The sequence below is a fragment of the Phascolarctos cinereus genome, unplaced genomic scaffold (assembly GCF_003287225.1).
Source record: "Phascolarctos cinereus isolate Bilbo 61053 unplaced genomic scaffold, phaCin_HiC Scaffold_2;HRSCAF=192, whole genome shotgun sequence".
In the NCBI taxonomy this organism is placed as follows: Eukaryota; Metazoa; Chordata; class Mammalia; order Diprotodontia; family Phascolarctidae; genus Phascolarctos; species Phascolarctos cinereus.
Genome location: NW_027555625.1, coordinates 62,068,711 through 62,089,186, shown reverse-complemented (window position 1 = coordinate 62,089,186; position 20,476 = coordinate 62,068,711). Strand labels below are relative to the sequence as shown.

The following is a 20,476-nucleotide window of genomic DNA, read 5'->3' as shown; positions in this document are numbered from 1 at the left end:
TATTGATTGCACATGTATAACCTATATCAAATTGCTTACTGTCTTAGAGAAGGGGGAGGAGGAGGGAGGGAGAAAATTTGAAACTATTTTGAAATATTTGATAAGATATGCAGGCAATGGGGTATATAAATCTATCCTGCCCTACAGGAAAATAGAAGGTGAAGGGCATAAGAGAAGGGGAGTGATAGAAGGGCGAGCAGATTGGGGGAAGGGGTATTCAGAATGCATGCTGTCTTGGGGTGGGGGGAGGGGAGAGATGGAGAGAAAATTTGGAACTCAAAATCTTGTGCAAGTGAATGTTGGAAACTAAAAATAAATAAATTTAAAAAAGAAAAGAAATGATAAGCAGCCAGATTTCAGAAAAAACCTGGAGTTACATGAACTGATGCTGAGTGAAGTAAGCAGAACTAGGAGAACATTATACACAGTAACAGCCACATTGTGTTATCACTTTGATAGACTTAGCTCTTCTCAGCAATACAATAATCTAAGACACTTCCAAAAGACTCAAGATGGAAAATGCTATCCACATCTAGAGAAAGAACTATGGAGTCTGAATGCAGATTGAAGCATACTATTTTCATTTTTTTTCTCATGGTTTTCCCTTTTTATTCTGATTCTTCTTTCACATGACTAATGTGGAAATATGGTTAATATGATTGCACATGTATAACCCAAATCAGATTTCTTTCTGTTTGGGGGAGGGAGGAGAGGAGGAAAGCAGAAGGTGGGGGGGGAGAAAATTGGAACTCAAAATCTTATAAAAAATGAATGTTGAAAACTATCTTTACATGTATTTGGAAAAATAAAATTCTACTTAAAAGGGAAAAAAGTGTATATGTATGCTTAACTTTACAGACATGGGATATTTACGTCATTTATATAAATTCCAAATTAGATGGTTTTTTAATACACTGAACTCCTTGGAATAGAGATAGTAAACAGTTCTAATAGACCCACAAGACCTGGAAATTGGCATCCTGAAGGTAGAGGGCTTCAGAGGAGTAGTAAACTGGACCAGGACAGCTCTGGGAAGGCAAGAGTGGGGCTGGAACCACACAGAGTTAGGACCAGAAAGGGGCAGACAAGTGACGGAAAGGTCAGAGCCAGAGCTTGTAAGGCTAGGGAGCAGGGCAGAAAGACAGGAAGCACATGTGGGAGGATCTACTCCCAGTCATGTTCCCTAGACTATGGGAAGAGGCATATGTGAACTTATCAAACTGGCTTCCCTCCAGGCCACAAAGAAGGAAAGGGTCAAGTTTCCTTCCACAATGCACTCTTTTTCTAGACAGCTTTTCGTCATTCATCACTTGCTTCCTAAAGCAAGTTATTTATTAAGCTCTGTTCTTGTGAGATTTTCTCAGATCTCTGGATCTTCTTCTTTTTTTTTTTTGTATGCATTCCTCGTTCATTCATCCATTAACAAACAATTTTATTAAACACACTCTATGCTCATGTTAACGTCTTATCCATTCACCATAAACTCCCCCAGGGAGAATCACAGGGGAGATGCTCACACCACTGTGTTTTGTACACCACTGTGAGAATTTCTGGTGCCCAGCACATGGCCAATAACATGGATAGCACATTACACTCAGTGAGGCGGGGAATAAGGAAGAGGTGGAGGGTTCCAAGCAAGTTTTTGATTGTTTAAATTTGACTTCTCCATTTGAGTGAGTCCAAGTTATATTAAAACCCAGTTTCCAATTATCAATTTTCTTCTTTTACTTAACTCTCACACAAATCAAATCTGGCACGTGGGAGTAAGGTGAACTTTTTAGCTCTTTTCCCCCCTTCTAATTAATAGCAATAACAATTCATTTTTTAATGCTTGAAGGTTTATGAGGCACTTTTCTCACAATGTGCAAAGTAAGAAATGAAAATTTTATCCCTATTTCACAGATGAAAAAAATTAAGGCTCAGGGAAGTCATTTGACTTGTCTAGAGATATGCATCTTGTAGAGCTGAAGATTGATCTTCTGATTTTAAGTCTAGTACTCCTTCCAAACACATGGTGTCTCTCATGTAATATTCATAACTCCCAGCTATATAACGCTTGAAGGTTTGCAAAATGCTTAAGCCATAGTTATCCTAGAATGGGAGTCAGGGAAAGGTGTTGTAGCTTTCCCTGGAGGACATACCCATGTTCATCCTGTGCACCCTTACTGCCTCCGTGAGCTCTGGAATTTCCAAAATGTCCACTTCTGCTTCCAAAATATCAATGTTGGCAAAATCATCTGGTAACAAAATCTTCTGTGAGCGGAGAAAATTCACTTGAAAAGCAAAAGAAAATACAGTGAGTTAATGAAGTTGTTTGTAGTCTTGTGCTTATTCAAACTTTAATTATTTCTTTTCATTTTCTATGCTTTCCCCCAATTTTCCAGTGTTGATTCTCTTAGTCCTTGGTCTGAGATAATTTGTGATCCCTTTTGATTGGATTTTGATTTTGTTGCTTTAAATGTGGTAAATGTTTAGAATCACTTTCTTTTCCTGTGTAAAAGTATGATGGGCTAAGGCTGGTTTTGTTAGGTTTGGGGCTCCCAAGCCTATGCCTACAGGGCAGAACATACCCTGTCCTGGCACTTACCATTCTAATCCCTTGGCAAGAGGTTGGGTCATTCCAGAAAGAGGCAGTTCTCTTGCCAGTTAGAGAAGAGTTTGGACGAGAAGCCTTGGTTGGCAGGCTGTACTTGCAGGTTGTCCCTGCCTGGGCTGGAATATGTTTGGCAGAAATGGAGTCAACTCTGAAATCCTGCATGAATTAACTAGGAAGTTCAGAAGCATATGACTGATTGCTTTGTAACTGCTATATGGAATAATATCTGGGATCCTAATCACATCTTATCCTCAAAGCTTAGCTCAGGTATTACTTCATCCAGCTATTTTTATATAATCAAAATGAAGACGAGTCTTCAACTCGTTTATATTCTCTAAGAACGCTGAGTAGAATGGGGAAGGGTGAAAGAGAGAAGTTCCTCTCAGATAGGAGGGCATATTCTTTTTTAAAACTCCAAGGAAGGCGATTCCATCCTCTGCTAACTAATTTCATAGGCAATCCTTGTCTTCTCTTTTCTGTAAGATGATAAAGTTGGACAAGATGATCTCTAAGGCATCTCCTAGCTCTAACATTCTCTGTTCTGAGTAGAGGGGTAGGGGCTGACTCAATTCCTATTTCATAAGGTTCCTCCTAGCCCTTATGTTCTATGACTCTATTGAACTCGTGACAATTTAAAGCCTCTTTTTCTTACTCAATGGTCAGTAAAGGTTGAGAACAGCTTCTGTGTAATCACTTGGGACTCATAGGGAGAAAAATTGAGGCCTTGTAGAGACAAGCAGCAGGAACTTATTCGAGTTTGGCTCCCAAGATGATAGTAAGACCACCTGAAAAGTGATATTTCTTGAAGTTCAGGGCAGATTGTTTCCTATTAAACTATGTTACCTCTCCAGAAACACTTGACACCAAAACTCATAGCTTCCAGCTGCTACCTTTGTTCACAGGCAGTCTGGAAAAAAAGATGTAAAAATAGTCCTCGGGAGGACACAAGGGAGCCTAATGCCAAGTCATTTCCAAGTTGCTGGGCTCTGCTACAACTCACATGCTCACTTTCATTGAGCCAGGGTATAGTATAAGTCTGGCCTGCTGTTTTTCCATAATGGGCATTAGTGGGATCAGAATCATAGAACCTCAGGAGTTGGAAGGGACTTTGGAAGTCATTTAGTCTAAGTGTACTTGAACAGGAATTCCCTCTGCATAATCTCAGATACTTGGTCATTGTTTTGAATATCTCAAATGCTGGAGAACTCCATCCCTTTGTTTCACTTCTAGAAAGTTATTCCTTTTATCCTACCTCAATTTTCCTTTCTGCAACTTAGACTGTTGTTCCCAATTCTGCTGTCAGGGGCCAAGCAGAACAAATCATTATTTGATGTTGTGTCCCCTCTCTTGCATTTGTGGGGCACCTGGGGTTGGGGGCCTAACGGGGAGGGAGAGAAGCAGAGCATTTTTGAAACAAAATATAAGTGATAGATGTGAGAAAAGTGGCCAGGAGGGCAGCCCAGCCCAGCCCCTTTTGGCCTTGCCTGAGAAGCTTTACAATCACCTATGAAACGGAACTCGCTACACTCGCATTCTATCAGAGCCACATTTTCAGCCAGCCACAGCAGATTGTCTTCTGTCACCAGGGTGGGGTACTTTGTGATCAAGTCCAGGGGCAGGAAACAATAATGGACTTCCTCTTCAGTGTCCAAGAGGGGGGTGTCCATGAGTCCCAGGGGAGCTTTATCATGCAGTCCTAGAGTAGAAAAAGCAAAGGGGAATTGAAACAGTAGTCAAGAAAAGAATGAGTTTCCAGCATTGCTCTTACTCCTGTCCCAGAAGTCCCTGCAAAGCTTGGAAACTCAAGGGACACAATCCCTGCAAGAGGGCTTTTCTCTCTCCACAGATAAAACATGTCTTAAGTAGCCCCCATAATGTGGCAAAGCACAGGGAAAGAGTTGTCTTTACCTGGCAATGAATGAAGGATGACAGGACTCCCTTTAGGATTTTTTTGCTTAGGGATCCCAATTACTTGCTCTGTCATGAATTTTCAGGTTAGTTTTAGGCTTAGCATTTTTTTAAAAAAGATGTCAAAACAACTGCTGTGACGTAGAGATCCTCAGCCATTGGTATAGCTATACTATTAATAACAACTGATAATAACTACTCAGATTTCTAGTTTTATATACTTTTAAGGTTTATGAAACATTTTTCTTTGAGCAACTATGACAAGTAGGGTATACAAGTATTATTGTAGGGTTTTTTTTAAGATTAGGAAAATGAGGCTCAGAAAGGTAAGGAGAAACAAGTAGAGAAAAGGGGACAGACCAGAATTGTTATGGAGGTAGAGTTGTTAAGATCCTAGAAGATGAAAGCCTAGAAACCAGAGAGAAGTTATGCAAAGAAACCCTACAGGATTAACACAGGAATGGGGACAGTTGAAGACAGCACAGAAACTCTGATCAAGGTAGCAACTGGAGAGAACATAGCTGAACCTCAAAACAGTTACTTCGAAGGGGACTATACCAGTGAAAGCTGGGCTTTTCATTGGAAAATCTGAAGGTTTGCTGATGCACTTCCAAGTCCTCCAGTAGTTCAGAGACGCTCTCTCAGCAACAGGAATATCTGCAGGCCTCACACGTAAATGGTGTTTCCCTTCCTTCAAATTATCTAGAGTCTGTTGAATAGAAAAAGTTATTTATTTGGTAACATTTAATCACCTGAATTCCCCTAATGTGGAGAATAAAAGGGTAAGTAAAATCCAACTTACCTGGGGAAAATGTTTTGATGTTATGTCATTAAAAAGTAGTAATTTCTAGGACAGTAAGATAACATCCTGAGAGCTATTCTAAAATAACCCATTTATGCCTTTACTTTTGATTCTTAAAACAATTTTATGCTATTATTTCCTACTAAGTAATACATTACTGAGGAATGCCAGTAATACTGTCATTCACATGGCATTCTTACTAATTAGAGCCCAATTTATAGCCACATTAAAAAGGTTTGGCTGGTTTTACAAATATACATGTATATATATACACCACACACACACATATACATACATGTATATATGCACACACAGATGCACACATGTATGTATACACACATACACATGCATACATATGTGTATGTATGTATGTACACATATATGCACACACATACATATTTGTGTCTAAGGGTATCCATCTCTAGGGTGGGGAGAGGGGAAGAGACAGAAAAAAAGAAAGGAAGTACATGATAACTATTATATATTTAAAAGGAAAAGCCAGTTGTACATAATAGTTTTGCAATTTTATGTGCAATCCAATTATATTTATTCTATTTTGTTATGGAAATGCTTGTTTTATTTCTTAAGTTCAGAATAAAAAAATAAAAAATAAAAAGGTTTGGCATTTTTTCTTATTTTGCCCCAGAGAGCGCATGGCAGCCCTGAGGTGTAGCCCACATATCCAAACTAATATATCTACCATAACACATCTATTCAGTGATTTACACCTTTTTTCAAAGTTCTTTCAAATACAGTAACGCCATTTGATTTTTGTGATGCTTCTGAAATAGTCAGGTTTCGTACTGTTATCCTCATTTTGCAGATAGAGAAACTCAGGTTCATCAAGACTAAGTGTCTTGCCAGGGTCAGCTCTCTGGTATCAATTTCCTCATGTACAAAATGAAGGGGTTGGATTAGATAACTTCTCAGATCCCTTCTGCCTCTAAATCTATGACAATAATGCTATGGTTGAGAATAGAACGTTTGATTTAGCAATTAAGAAATCATAGGTAACTCTTGAGAGAAGCTTCAGTAGAATTCTTTCCTTCTTCAGCTCTCGAAAGCAACACTCCTCTAAGCTCCTAATAATAGCTCATAATTCTATAATGCTTTGAGATTTACAAAGTTCTTTCTTCACAGCAAACCTGTGAGGCAGGTAGAATGGGTATTGATGAGGTGCTCGGGCCCCAGCCCTAAGATCATTTCTCTGGAAGCCTCCCAATTTCTCAGTAGGCCCTTGTCCTGTGAGAAAATGTTCTCTTGTTGCAGAATACATGCTCTTATCAGAACAGACAGAGGGTGCCTGGCCCAAGGATTTTTGTCCCTAGATGGCCCAAGGATTCTTCCTCCCGCCAGATTCCCAAGGTCCATGTCTTTGACAACTCCCTCAATGCCTGGTATACTCCCTACATTTTCCCATTCATAGCTCCCAAAGACACCTGGACCCTTAGATTATCTAATTAGTATCCTGGCATTCCTTTCCCATGTCCCTTTCCATATAAACCTCAGCACCATCCTTAATCTCTTGCAGGATTCCCATAAGGACCCTTGCATACTTTCACAAAAGCGTTACAATAAACTTTTTGCCACTTGACTAAGAGAAGGCTTGAGAGTGTGAATTCATTCCAGGCAACTCTGCCTTGGCATTCATAGGGTCCCAGTACCCCTAAAACCTCTTCAGTATTATCATTCCTATTTTACATGTAACCTATGTGTCAACTGAGGTTCTTAAATCCTCCCTCCTCTGACAGAAGGCCTGGGTTTTATCTTGAAGGTTTCTTTCTTATTATCTGCATGGGTCTTGTTTCCCCCTACCCTGGGATATTCATTTCCTGAGAACACCTAAATGTGGCTTGTTTCCAACACTTTACAGCAAATAATAATCTTCCCCAAAAAATCTGAACATAAAGCAAATTTATCAGAAGTCGTGTAAAGAATAGTAGATCACATCACTATAGCCACACAACTAACAGGTACAGAGAATGCAAAATCAAACCCTCCCCCATTTCTGAACTTCTGTATTACTATTGAGGGCACCACCATTCTCCCAATTACTCAGGCTCACAACCTAGGTATTGCCCTCCACTCCTCACTATCTCTCACCCCTCATATCTAATCTGTTGCCAAGGCCCATAGATCTCATGTCCTGAATACTCCTCCTTCTCTCCTCTGACACCACCCCCACCCTGGTGCAGGCCCTCATCACCACATGCCTGGATTATTGCAATAGGCTGATGGAAAGTCTGCCTGTCTCAAGTCTCTCTCCGCTCCAATCCAACCTTCCCTCAGCTATCAGGTTGATCTTCTTAGGTCTCAAGTGTGACTATAACCTCGCCCTATTTAACGACAAAGGCTCCCTATCACCCCCAGGCTCAAATATAAAATCCTCTGTTTGGATTCAAAGCCCTTCACACCCTGGTCCTCCCTATCTTTCCTGTCTTCTTAGCCTTCCTCACCTCTATGGACTCTGTGATCAAGTTGACACTGGCCTGCTGGCTGTTCCTCAAACAAGCATAAGACATTCCATCTCCCAACCACCTGCCTTTTTACTGGATGTCCCTGTGCCTAGAATTCTCTGTCACCAGCTTCCTCCAAGTCCCAGATAAAATCTTATCTTCTATGAGAAGACTTTCTTGATCTCTCTTAAAGCTAGTCCCTTTCTTCTGTTGATTATCTCCAATGTATCTTGTATAAAGCTTGTTTGTACATAGCTGCCCATTGCCTCCCCCATTAGTCTGTGAGCTCCTTGAGAGGAAGGATTATTTTTTGCCTTTCATTGTATCCCCAGTGCTTAGCAGAGTGCCTGGCACTGGAAGCTATATGGAATTAATGAGGATAGGAGGGAAGAGGAGAGAAGGGAGAGGAGAAGAGAAAGAAGAGAAAGAAGAGAGGAGAGGAGAGGAGAGGAGAGGAGAGGAGAGGAGAGGAGAGGAGAGGAGAGGAGAGGAGAGGAGAGGAGAGGAGAGGAGAGGAGAGGAGAGGAGAGGAGAGAAGAGAGAGGAGAGAAAGGAGAGGAGAGGGAGGAGATGAGAGGAGAGAAGAATGTTTGCCTTAGCGTAAAGAGGGGCAATCTTTTCCTAAGAAAATGGAACAAAAGAAAAGAGAAAGGGTGATTAAAGGGTTGGAATTTTTGAGGTCCAGACTGGAAAGAAAAGGGCATTCCCAACCAATGGTTTGTTTTCTCAGGTAAGCATAAGGGAGAGTCCTCTGTTGAGAGGGAGAATGTTTTGAGGGGGAGAAGAGCAGGTTTGCAACAGCTGTTGTAGGGATTGTGATAGGGAGTTAATCAGTTAAGAATAAAAGGATTCTTATGTAAGAATGAGGTTAATTGACATTTGATAACATAACTTGGTACTATATCTAGCTGGCATGGTGGTCTTTCCCCAGTAGCAAATCAGTAGCACCTGAGTAAGATCAGAGAAAGGTGAGTAACCCAGGGTTAGGGTTTGGCAACCTGTGAAGAGTGATAAGACAAGGGATAAGAGATGCAAAGGTAAAGGACAGTTTGTATTTGAACTGGCCAATCATGGTTAAGACCGAAGGAAAAAAAAGTGAAGCCTCAGTCAGCATGGAGAGCAGGGAGCTATGGAGGGAGTGTAGGTCACAATAAGGACAAAGAATAAGCTTAGGAATTAAGCAGAAGAAGAGTCAGAAGAGTCAGAGGAATTTCAGATTTCAAGATTCTAGGGTCACAGAATCACAGGGTTAGAGCTGGAAGGGATCATAGAAGTCATCTAGTGCAACCCTCTAGTTTTACAGATGAGGAAACTGAGGCCCAGAGTCACATAGGTACAGATCATGAAAGTAGCACAATTATGCATCACTGTGAAATCTAAGATGCAACAATCCTTGTGAATGAGTAGAGTAGAATGAAGATTTTTTAAAAAAAAGTTAAGGAGACTGAGAATTAGGAGGCCCAAGGGCTATGCCTTGGCTTAGCTTAAGGGCTGTTTCCTCTCTGAAGCCTTCCCTGATCTCCCTAGCTTCTCTCGATCTCTTTCTCCACCCCCTCCTCCCCTCTCCACCTTACATCATACTTCTCTGTGTAGCTGTGGAACCTAAGCTCCTCCAGAGCAAACATTTTCATTTTTGTCTTTGTATGTCCAGTCCCCAATGATAATTTTTTGAATTGAAAGGCAGAATAAGAATCATAGCACTTAGAGATGGAAGGGAATTTTAGAGATCATCTCATCCAACACGTTCATATTATAGGTGAAGAAACTGAGGTCTGGAGAAATTAAGTGACTTGTCCAATGCCCCGCAGCTAGTAAGACAGCTTTGGGGTGCAATAGATTAAAAACTTGGGCTTAGAGTCAGGACAACTTGAGTTCAAATCCAGCCTCAGATATTGGATGTATGACCCTGGGCAAGTCACTTAACTTCTGCCTGCCTCAGTCCCCTCAACAGGAAAACGGATATACTAATAACCCCTACCTCCTTGGGTTGTTGTTAGGGTCAAATAGACAATATTTGTAAAGTGCTCAGCAGAGTTCCTGGCACATGGTAGGTGCTTAATAAGTCATTGTTTCCTTGTTCCTCTAATAAGTGACAGAAACTATGTTTAAGCTCAGGTCCTCTGACTCCAAATTCAATGTTCTTTCCACTATACCATGCTGCCTTTGAACTTACACCAAATACTTAAAAGGTCATGGGATCAGAGATTTAGAACCAGAAGAAATCTTTTAAGTGATCTAGTTCAACCCTTCATTTTACATATAAGGAGAATGTGTATCCCTAAACAATTGATTTCCCCTAGCCTAGGATGTCAGTCAGTCAACATTTTTTAAGTGCTTACTATGTGCCAAGCACTGTGCTAAGTGCTGGGGATTCAAAGAAAGGCAAAAACATGGGGCAGCTAGGTGGTGCAGCGAATAGAGCTCTGGCCTTGGAGTCAGAAGGACCTGAGTTCAAATCCAGCCTCAGACACTTAACACTTACTAGCTGTGTGACCTTGGGCAAGTCACTTAACCCCATTGCCTCACCAAAAAGAAAAAAAAAAAAAAGGCAAAAACACATTCTCTGCCTCACATGCTAATGGGATGTAATTAAGATAACTAGATAGTAATATGCCAACAAAGTACAAAAATGTGTTAACATGCTGTTATCACTTTGCAAAGGGTGAAAAAGCTCTGATTGAATTGGAAGGGGAGCTTGGCCATTAGCTAGGAAAAGATTTGCCGTGCTCTTGGAAGGCCCTTAAAAAGATACCTTGTCAACTCTGGAGTCACTGCAGGCAGAAGTTAAGGAAGAAGTTAGCACCTGAGAGGAATCACTCTCCACCTTTTCCTCCTTCCTTCCTTCATCAACCATTGCATCTGAACAGTGGAACTACTCTACTAGGTCAATATATTCCACCCACTGACGGCCGGTAGAATGGGCCAGGAGATCAGGCAGATGAAATTCAAGCTATAGTTGTTGAATGCAGACACACATACTCTATGGACTCATGGACACAAAGAGGGGTGACACCCAAGTCAGGAAGCAGCTCTCTGGCAAGAGAGAAGAGAGCTACTACTTCAAGAACGAATTGGCCCAGGCAGAGTTGAGCCGAAAAAAGAAACAGATCCAGGGAGTCTGACAGAAATGGCGTACCCAGTGGAGAACGGAGTGTGGACTCCATGAGGAAAGAGCTTAGCTGGGAGCTGCTGTGGCCACATGGGCTCTCTATATACTTGCTATTGTACTCTACTCTTCTCACATGAGTGTATACTTGTGGGAGAATGTGCCCCAGTTTATGCATAAACCTGAGAATATTTGGTAGCTACTTTTCCTACCGTTGTAGCTTTGAGCTAATTGTGTCTGGCTAGCTGTTAAAGGAAATCTCACTGGTAGGCCTTGTGAGCTATAGTTTTAGGAGTGAAGTTCACAAGTGACCCCTTTGAAACCTGTGAGGATAGCCACCCTCCCAGGGAGTCAACTTTCAAGCTCAAGAACAGATGAGGAGGTGTTACACACTAATGAAGAAATGGAGGTCCACAGACATGAAGTGACTTCTTCAAAGTCACACAGGGGGGTAAGCTGGGATTTTCTGACTCCAAATTCAACGTTCTTTCCCTGCCCCCCATTACACTGCCACATTTGTTCTGGGCTATATCCTGTAAGAAAAGGACGTTTGGTTACCATGCCATATTTAAAATAAGAAACACATTTTAGTCCTTGTCTGTTGGGCTGTGCCAATCAAAGGCATGGATTTTTAGCCATGCTTAGGACTAACAGGCTTTGTGTGTATGTTCAGGGTGGGCTCTTTAAAACTGTTAAGAGAATTCCATCAGCAAATGTAGATTTGGATGAGTGTGGCTGAATGTTAGTTTGAGGACTTACCAGGTAGTGCAGAGCACAATCATCCTTTATGATTCCAGCAGGCCAGGTCATTATCTTGAATGGTTATGAATTTATCAACATTCATAAGTAAGTTATGCCACAGGGAAAAAAGACTTGCTATGGCTTTATTCATCCAACCTTATTGGATTTAGAGCTAGAAAGGGCCTTGAAATTATCTTATTTTACGGATGGGGAAATTGTGGCATAGAGAGGGAAGAGACCTTTGAAATCAGTTTCTTATTTTACAGATGAAAGAATCAAAACCTAGAGAGTAAAAATCACTGATCCAAAATCACAGTAAGCAGTAAATCACAGTAGTGAGTAACAGAATGAGAGCTCCAATGTAAGTCATGATAGGAGCTGCAAGGGATATTACAAGTTATTTAATCCCACCCCTTCATTTTACAGAGAAAATGAGGCGGCAGAGCCAAATCCTTAGATTTCAAATCCATTGCTCTTGGCACCCCATCATGCTGCTTCATTTCTGAGAAAGGGTAGTACTCTGTTCCAGCACCATGAAGGATGAGAGACTGCTGCTCATCTTTTTCTCATACTGGCATCATTTGTGATAAACACTAGAAGCGGCTCCAATGAGCACATGGAAAGCAGGCATGTTTGGGAGGCTGGCTGATTGTGGATTGCTTGCTCACAAGTGCAGCAGTCACAGATTCCAAGCCTGGCACTCCTCAGGAGGCAGCGAGAAAGGAAATATAAGCTCTGTGTGCTATAAACACATGTTCCTTGTGGATTTCACATGACAGCACAAAAAGGAGTCCCTCTGCTAGGACTCTTAGTTGAAGCCCAAGGCTGTTTTTAGGCAGTTTTAGTAGTCATTGTTCAGGCCCAGAGAGAAACGACTTGCCCAAAGCCACACAGGCACAAAGTAGCAAAACCAGGATTCAAACCCAGGTCCTCTAACAATCCAGTGCTATTTTCATCATGTCACATTGATTGCCCTGAATGTCTTTGGGAGAAGTGATGCTGAGAGGTCCAATTGCAGATAGAAAAGAAGTACCTATGGAATCTTTTCCATGAATACACTCAATTTTAGAAAATGTTGGGATTACAATGTAGAGTACTTGAGTGTCTAAATTGTACTTTACACATGATATACCAAAATCAAAGCATTAGGCAGCATCTTCTTTTATTTTTTAAAGTTTTTCTTAGCCTCATGAACTCAGAGAAAATGAATGTTAAATATCCAATGACAGTAGTAATATACACACATATACACATACAACTTTGGGGTTTGTTTTAACTTTGGCTGTGATTTCCTTGGTACTGGGAACCCCTGGGCTGCTAATGCAGTTTGGCACTTGCCCTGCAATTTCTGGCCTTGGAGAATTGCCTGGGGCACTGAGAAGTTAAGTGATTTTCCCAAGGTCATACAGACAGTATTGGTTTTCCCACCTCCAAGGTTGGCTCTCTATCCATTATGACTTGCTGCCTCCCCATTTACAAAGTATTTTCCCCTTCTTCCCATCCCCACTTCTCAGCAGATTGCCCTCACAATTATCCCCACTCTTTTTCTCTCCTATCTTTAATGTCTCCTTATCTACTGGTTTCTTCCTTGCAGCCTACAAACAGGTCCATATCTGCCCCATTCTTAAACAAACAAACATACAAAATCTCCTAACACTATAATTCTACATCTCTCTTCTCCTTCATGGTTAAACTCCTACTCTTGATGCCTCCACTTCCTCTCCTCTCACTTGCTTCTAAACCCTTTGCAATCTGGTTGCAACCTCAATTGAAATAACTCTTTCCAAAATTACAAATGATCTCTTAATTGCCAGATCTAACGGCCCCTTAGCAGTCCTCATCCTTTTAAACCTTTGTAACTTTCGACGTTGGTGGTCATCTTCTCCTTCTGGATTCTCTCTCCTCTCTAGGCTTTTGTAACACTGCCCTTTCCTGGTTCTCCTCCTGCCTTTCTGACCATTCCTTCTCAGTCTTTGCCAGGTCTTCATCCAGGTCATTTCCACTAAGTATGGGAATCTCCCAGAATATTCTGGGCTCTCTTCTCTTTAGAGCTATAGCTCTCTGCATTCAATTATCTCTATGCTGATGATTCTCAAATCTATATATCCTGCTTCTGGTCCCTCTCCTGAGTTATAGTCTTGTATCATCAATTGCTTTTTCAGCATCTTGAACTGGATATTCATACACACTTTAAATTCAATGTATTTGAAACAGAACTCATATCTTCTCCTCCCCCTACCCTAAAATCCCTCTTCTTAACTTCCCTATTGCTGGGAGGGCCACTACCATTCTCTCAGTCCTTCTGGCTCACCACCTCAGGGACATCCTCAACTCCTCATTCTCCCTTCCCCCACATCCAATCCAATCCAAATCCTGTCATTCATTTGTTTCTTCACAAAATATCTCAGATATACCTCCTGTCTCTCTGCCTGCACAGTTCCTCATCACTCTTCTCCTGGGACACTGTAATAGCCTTCTAATTGCTCTCCCTGCCTCAAGATTCTCCCACTCCAACCCATTTTCAATTTGGCTGCCAAGGTGATTTTTCTACAATGGAGGTCTGATTGTGTTGCCACCCTGATCAATGGTCTCTGGTTGCTGCCTGCTACCTCTGGGATCAGATACAAACTATGTTTGGCACTACCGCTCTTCATAATCCGGATCCTTCTTACCTTCCCAGTCTTCTTCCACTTCCTCCTTTCCACATATCCTATGATCCGGTTACACTGGCCTACTGGCTGTTTCTCTGGCAGGTGCTATGGGGAATGCAAAAAGTCACAGTCTCTACTCTAAAGACATTTACAATCTAGCTTCTACCCTTCCCTTCATCCTACGTGGCTCTCTGAAAGATTTCTCTACATTGCAGACACTCTTGATTTGACGTGCTTACAATCTATCCTGACAAACAAACTCGGATCCTTTTCTTGGTTTAAAGAACGAAATGAGCCTGAAAGATGGAAGATTTTAGCCTGCAGTAGCCAATGAGGGGAGGGGAACTTCCGTAACTAGACACAAGTAAAATCGTATCTTTATTGTTATCTGCTGAATTTGAGGGAAATTCACTGTTCTTAAAATAGAGACTCTAGAGTCTCTTCCACCTACCATTTCACAAAGGAGACTTTGATTGATACCAGGAGGAGAATCAGAAGAACAGGGCCAGAGGATGGCCTGCTTTTCTCAGAGAAAGGAACTAGGCTTATATTTATCTGCCCCTCTTAATATTGTTAAGTCTATGGGAAATATTTTTTTTAGGTTAAAGCTGAGTTGCTAATCACTATCCTTTAATAAGGAAGAAGTGCCTCAAGCTACATATATTCAAGGTTTGACTCTATTTCCACCAAATGCCAGCTTATCCAAGCTGATGGTAAACAGAAATCAGAGAAGTTTCAGAGATGAACATATATCCATTGGGATCCAGATATCTTAGCTCAAAAAAGAGCATCCCAGACCTCACCCAAACAGGATTGAAGTACTTGGTTCCTCTATATGTCAGCTTCCTAGAGTCTTCATCTCCCTTTAGGACCTAAAAATAATCTGAAACTATGTGTCATCTATCTTAAAGCTAGAAGCTTGAGGACCAGGATTTCTCTTCTTCCAAGTTCTTGCTAACTCTGCCCTTCATGCATTAAGAAACACTAAGTAATCTATCTTCACTAATATGCAAATAGACTTTGAGCCACAGGTCAAAGGATTATGCTTCTTAGTAAGGTCACTTAGTAAATCTGAGGTCAAGATTTGAACCCAGTCCTCTGACTCCAAATCCAGTACTCTTTCTACTATACCACACCTTCTCTATTTGTGAATTTTTTTTTCTTCTCTACAAGACTGTAATCAAATGATGACAGGGACCACATATTACAGAATAATGGGATTATAGATTTAGAATTGGAATATAAAATTCTGAGTCCTCCTTTTCTTTAAGGTGGTGCTTGTTACATCTTGTGTGATCCTAACTGTGGCTCTTCAGCACTTGAATTCTTTTTTTCTGGTTGCCTGCAATATTTTCTCCTTGACCTGGGAAGTCTGGATTCTGCCTATAATATTCCTAACAATTTTCATTCACGGGTTTCATAGATGTGATTAGCGGATTCTTTCAATTTTTACTTTGCCCTCTGGTTCTAAGATATGTGGGCCATTTTCCTTTATAATTTCTTGAAATACAGTGTCTAGGCTCTTTTTGTTCTTGCTGTTCATGTGTTTCAGGTAGTCCAATGATTCTTAAAATATCTCTCCTTGATCTGTTTTCCAGGTCAGTTGTTTTTCCTATATTTCACATTTTCTTCTATTTTTTCAATCTTTTGACTCTGTTTTATTATTTTGTTGTTGTCTTTGGAGTCATTAGCTTCCATTTGGCCAATTCTAATTTTCAGAGGATTATTCTCTTTAGTAAGATTTTCCATCTCTTTTACCAAGTTGTTCATTCTCTTTTCATATTTTTCTTTCTTAGCTCTCCCTTGATTTTTGAAATTATATTTTAGTTCCTTCTTTAATTCTTCTGGTTGTCCTTGTTGGGCTTTTGTTCAATCTGTATTTTTCTTTGAGGCTTTGCTTGTAGATATTTTTAAGTCATTTTCTTCTTCTATGTTTAAGTCTTGAGCTTCCCTGTCATCACAGTAACTCTTTATGGTTGGATTTTTTTTGTTGTTTGCCCATTCTTCCAGACCACTTCTTGACTTTGGACTTGAGTGTTGGGATCTGCTCACTTCTGGAGGAATGGGGATATTTGGCCTAAGCTTCTATCCTTTTATGTTCTTCTGCTGCTCTCACAGCTCAGGCTGAAGGCCTTCTAAAGTGGCATGACCTGGGGAGAGATCTGTTTTCTGCCTTCCTGGTCTGAGCTCTGCAAGTTGGGGTTATTAGCTCGCGGACAGTTGAATTTCGGTAGACTCATAGTGGACTCACTCACTATTAGCCCACTGGGAAGTTTTGCAGATTCAGAGTGAATGAACTGCTAATTTGGTCTTAGTCTTCTGCTCTAATCATTGTACTTAAGGCTTATGTGCAGGGCTAAAGATTAGAGCTGAGTCACCTCTCTGCTCTTAGGCTCAGTCATACAGCGAAGTTTCTGGATATTATTTCTTGCTTAGTGTTCAGCTAAGCTCTGTGCTCACTCATGACCTCTCTTCTCCACCCTGGATCTATGACCTGGACTTGGGTAATGGGCAAAAGGTGGTACCTCTTCCTGAACCCGGTGCTAGCGCAGGGATTCCCTGAGAGATTTCTGCCTTGTTGCTTCCTGCCCTAGTGCTCTGTCTTGACTCCATTTTCTGGATGCTGGAATGCTCCCCATCCCCAATGCTGCTACCTCACTGTGCTCCTGCCCAGCTCCCACCCAGTGTCCACAGATCTCTCTGTCTTCCTAAGCTGCCCTGGGCTGGAAAAATGACTATGACTTTTGTTTGGCTTTCCTGATCAGAATGTATTCTAGAACGTTTTCTAAGTTGTTGTGGAGGAGGTAAGCTGGGTAAAATGGACAAATATGCTTCTTCTCATCTGCCATCCTGACTCTGTGCCCTAAGTTTAGAACTGGAAGAAACTTTTGGAGGTCATCTATCCAACCCCCCATTTTGCAAATGAGGAAATTGAGGCCTAGATGAGCTGTGACTTGACCAAAGCCACACAGGTAATAAGGAGCAGAGGTAGAATTTGAACTCAGATCCTCCAAATCTAGCACTCTTTCTCTTGTACTATGCATGATGCCCCCTTATTATTTTAAAGAGTATTACACGTACTGTGGAAGGAACTCAATGTTTATTAAATTTCAATAAAAAATAGAAAAGAATGTGGCATTATCTGGTATTTTGTAATATATAACTAGATTACAGAATTACATCTTACCATAAGTGGAACAGAGCTCACAGATTATCTAAAGCAAAAGTTCTTAAGCTGGGATCCATGATCTTGTTTTTTAAAAAATATTATGACATCTGTATTTCAGTATAATTGGCTGCCTTTGTAATCCCATGTATTTTGTTTTATACATTTAATAACATTATAAGAGGCCCACAGGCTTCACCAGAGTAGATTGCCCAAGGGGTGCATGACACTAAAAGGTTAAGGACCTCTGATATAAACCAACCTATTCATTTTACATAAGGAAAAAGAAGCCCAGGGAAGTCAAATGACTTAACCAGGGTCACATGTGGGTCTTATGATTCTCAATCTAATTTTCTTGCTACAACTCTACTCTATGAAAACAATATATCTCCTCTCAGAGCCATAGAGTAAAGACAGAGCAAAGCTTCTGGTTTTTTTTCTGCTCTTCCTGGTATCAGCAGATATTTTGTTAGAGGACTTAACTTCAATACTTCAAAGAACTGTGATTTCATCAGCATGGACACTGCCAGTCACCAAAGTTGGTTGTAATCCCTCTATGCCTCAGTGTCTTTTTTTTTAAAAGATTATTATCTTTTGGTTTCATATCATCTTCATTTCCCAAGTAAACAGTCTTTATGAGTTGCTGTAGCAAAAATAAAGTAAAATAAAATTCCGCTTCTCTGTGATCAACCTGGCAGTAAGCTCTTCCAACCTACTTAGTCTGGTTCTTGGATGAGTGAGGTTTCGGGCACAGTTGAGGGCTTTCTCGCTTGGTCAGATATAACTGAAGTTTGACTTTTCCAGCACAGCCTTTGAAAATCCTTGGTCCCAGGGCAGCGAGGTGGCACAGCGATAGAGCTCTGACCTTGGAGTCAGGAGGACCTGAGTTCAAATCTGACCTCAGATACTTGACACTTACTAACTGTGTGACACGCTGGGCAAGTCACCTAACCCCAATTGCCTCACCAAAAAAAAAAAATTCCTTGGTCCCCTCTAGAACCTAATAAAACCTTGGAGGAGGACTACAGGACTGGCGAGGACTTGTTGGGGAAAATAGGTAAATTTTCAGCACAACTATGAAGGAAAAAAATGCCAGATGTGTCCATGGTCCAATTACTCCAATAAAAATTAAGCTCCTGCTATGTTCAAGGCATTTAATTTAACACGTGTGTTAGTAAGTCTTACTAACCCCAAACTTTTCATTTCCTTAAAAAAATTCAATTTCAGTTTCAGGAAAAAGCCTACTATAGCATTTGACTGAGCCATCAGTGCCTTCTGAGATATTAGGATGGATGAGAGATAATGCCCATCCTGGGGCCTTTACTGACTATAATCATGGAACAAAGTCAGGTGGTCAAAAAAAATCCTACATCTTCTACATTAGTTTTATGTAATGAATCATTCATCACAGTTTCCCATTAAGACATGTCAAATCATTACTATCCTATGTAAAAATAATACACATAAATACATCTAGATGGAAACCCATATGTTGAATGATTGATGATGTCTGAATGGCCTTACCTGTAATAAAGGTGTCAGCTGCAAACCCAATGCTTGCTCATATAGCAAATTTAATTCTGCACAACTGGAAAAGGAGAGTTTGGAGGTATGGAGGTAATAATGTACATGCCGAAATGTAAATCCATCTCTGTCAATGAATAGCCGTTGGTTCTCTGAGGGTGTCAAGGCAGATGCCTCCTTCCACAGGAGGGAGTCTGGGAACTGAGCAAGCTTGCTTCTAGGAACTGAAAAGTGCCAACCCCCTACATTAAAATGAAACAAATCCTCTGCTGATTCATGAGACATCCCAGGCTCCTCCTAAATGGAAAATGAAGAGATTTATGACCTGGAGCACTCAAATATATTAAATAAATGCAAGGCTCTTTGGAGATCCTATCTACAAAGAAATAAGTTCATTGTTTGTTCTGAGTTCTTTCAGTCCCCTTGGTGGTTATTAATGTCAACCAAAGAACACTAAGGTTCATAGTGATGAGCTCATTAAGTCAATAAACCTCACCATTAAAAACATAAGCTCATCTATTCATAGTTGAATTTCCTATCTAACCCACTTTTTGCTTTTTTAAGCCTTAAACTGATGCAACATAGAAACAAGACAGAAAAACAGTATATCTACAAATGCAAATGTGTTCTGTAACAAATCTTCAACTAAAAACACAAAACAGACCACACATGTAAAACAAGGTGGTGAACTAGGAAGGCAAGGGCTTGAAAGAGGAAAAGTGGACTTCCCTAAATCTTTTCATCAAGACACAACACTTACTAGCTGTGTGACCCTGGGCAAGTCATTTAACCCCCAATGCCTCACCAAAAAGAAAAAAAAAAAAGACTAATAGCTCAAACTCGCCACTTTTCTTTCAGGGGCTTAGGAAACCTCTCTGGATTATGGGCCAAAGAGAATCTGGGGTTATTCCCCACAGTGGGCAACCTGAGTCTGAATCCTGATCCTGACACTTCCTGTGAGACCACAGGCAAGTCTCTGAATCTCATTTTTTTTATGTGTAAAATGGGAATGGCTAGCTTATATATCTGCCTTACCTACTTCACAGGGCTGTGAGGAAATCATGTTGTCAAACTATTTTAAAAAGCAAGCAATTTAACAGCTCAGTGCTCTGCAGAATAAGCATATTGGTAGAGGGAGTTCCTTATATCATTGAAATGTTGGACAGATCTTGCCCAAAAAAACCCCTCTGGCAACAATAATAAGCCCACCAGCTGAAGCGGATGGTTAGAAGTAAAATTTTGAATTTTTCAAGGGCAGTGTTGCATCCCAGACTCAGAAGCCTGGGCCATCTGGTGATCTAACCATCCCTCTGCTTCCAGGGGGCATCTGAGGCCGATCGGTCCCAGTGGGAGCCCAAGATGTCAGGGGAGCTAAGAACGTCCTTCCCCTCCCTGTCCTGGAAGGACCAGCAGGGACCGTTCCCGAGGGTGGCTTGGAGGGGGGATTCGGGGTCGTGCTCCTCATTGCCTTCCTCCTTCCTTCGAAGGGCCACGAGGGTCCCTTACAAGGGGGTCCTTGGGGAGGC

At 41.1% G+C, this 20,476-nt stretch overlaps 1 protein-coding gene across 3 annotated transcripts in view; it reads right to left on the bottom strand.

The window, feature by feature from the left end:
- KCTD19 (potassium channel tetramerization domain containing 19) overlaps positions 1-20,476 on the bottom strand; it is a 54,812-nt gene that overhangs the window by 21,473 nt on the left and 12,863 nt on the right. For 2 of the 3 annotated variants that reach the window (XM_020989357.1, XM_020989355.2), the window contains exons 2-6: positions 18,951-19,247; positions 14,282-14,365; positions 5,063-5,213; positions 4,101-4,292; positions 2,142-2,273 (exon numbers count right to left, since the gene is read on the bottom strand). In XM_020989357.1, coding sequence (XP_020845016.1) covers positions 2,142-2,273; positions 4,101-4,292; positions 5,063-5,213; positions 14,282-14,365; positions 18,951-19,235 — 844 coding nt within the window. In that variant the 5' untranslated portion in view covers positions 19,236-19,247. The remainder of the gene's footprint in view (positions 1-2,141; positions 2,274-4,100; positions 4,293-5,062; positions 5,214-14,281; positions 14,366-18,950; positions 19,248-20,476) is intronic. The other variant, XM_020989359.2, reaches the window with a different exon arrangement.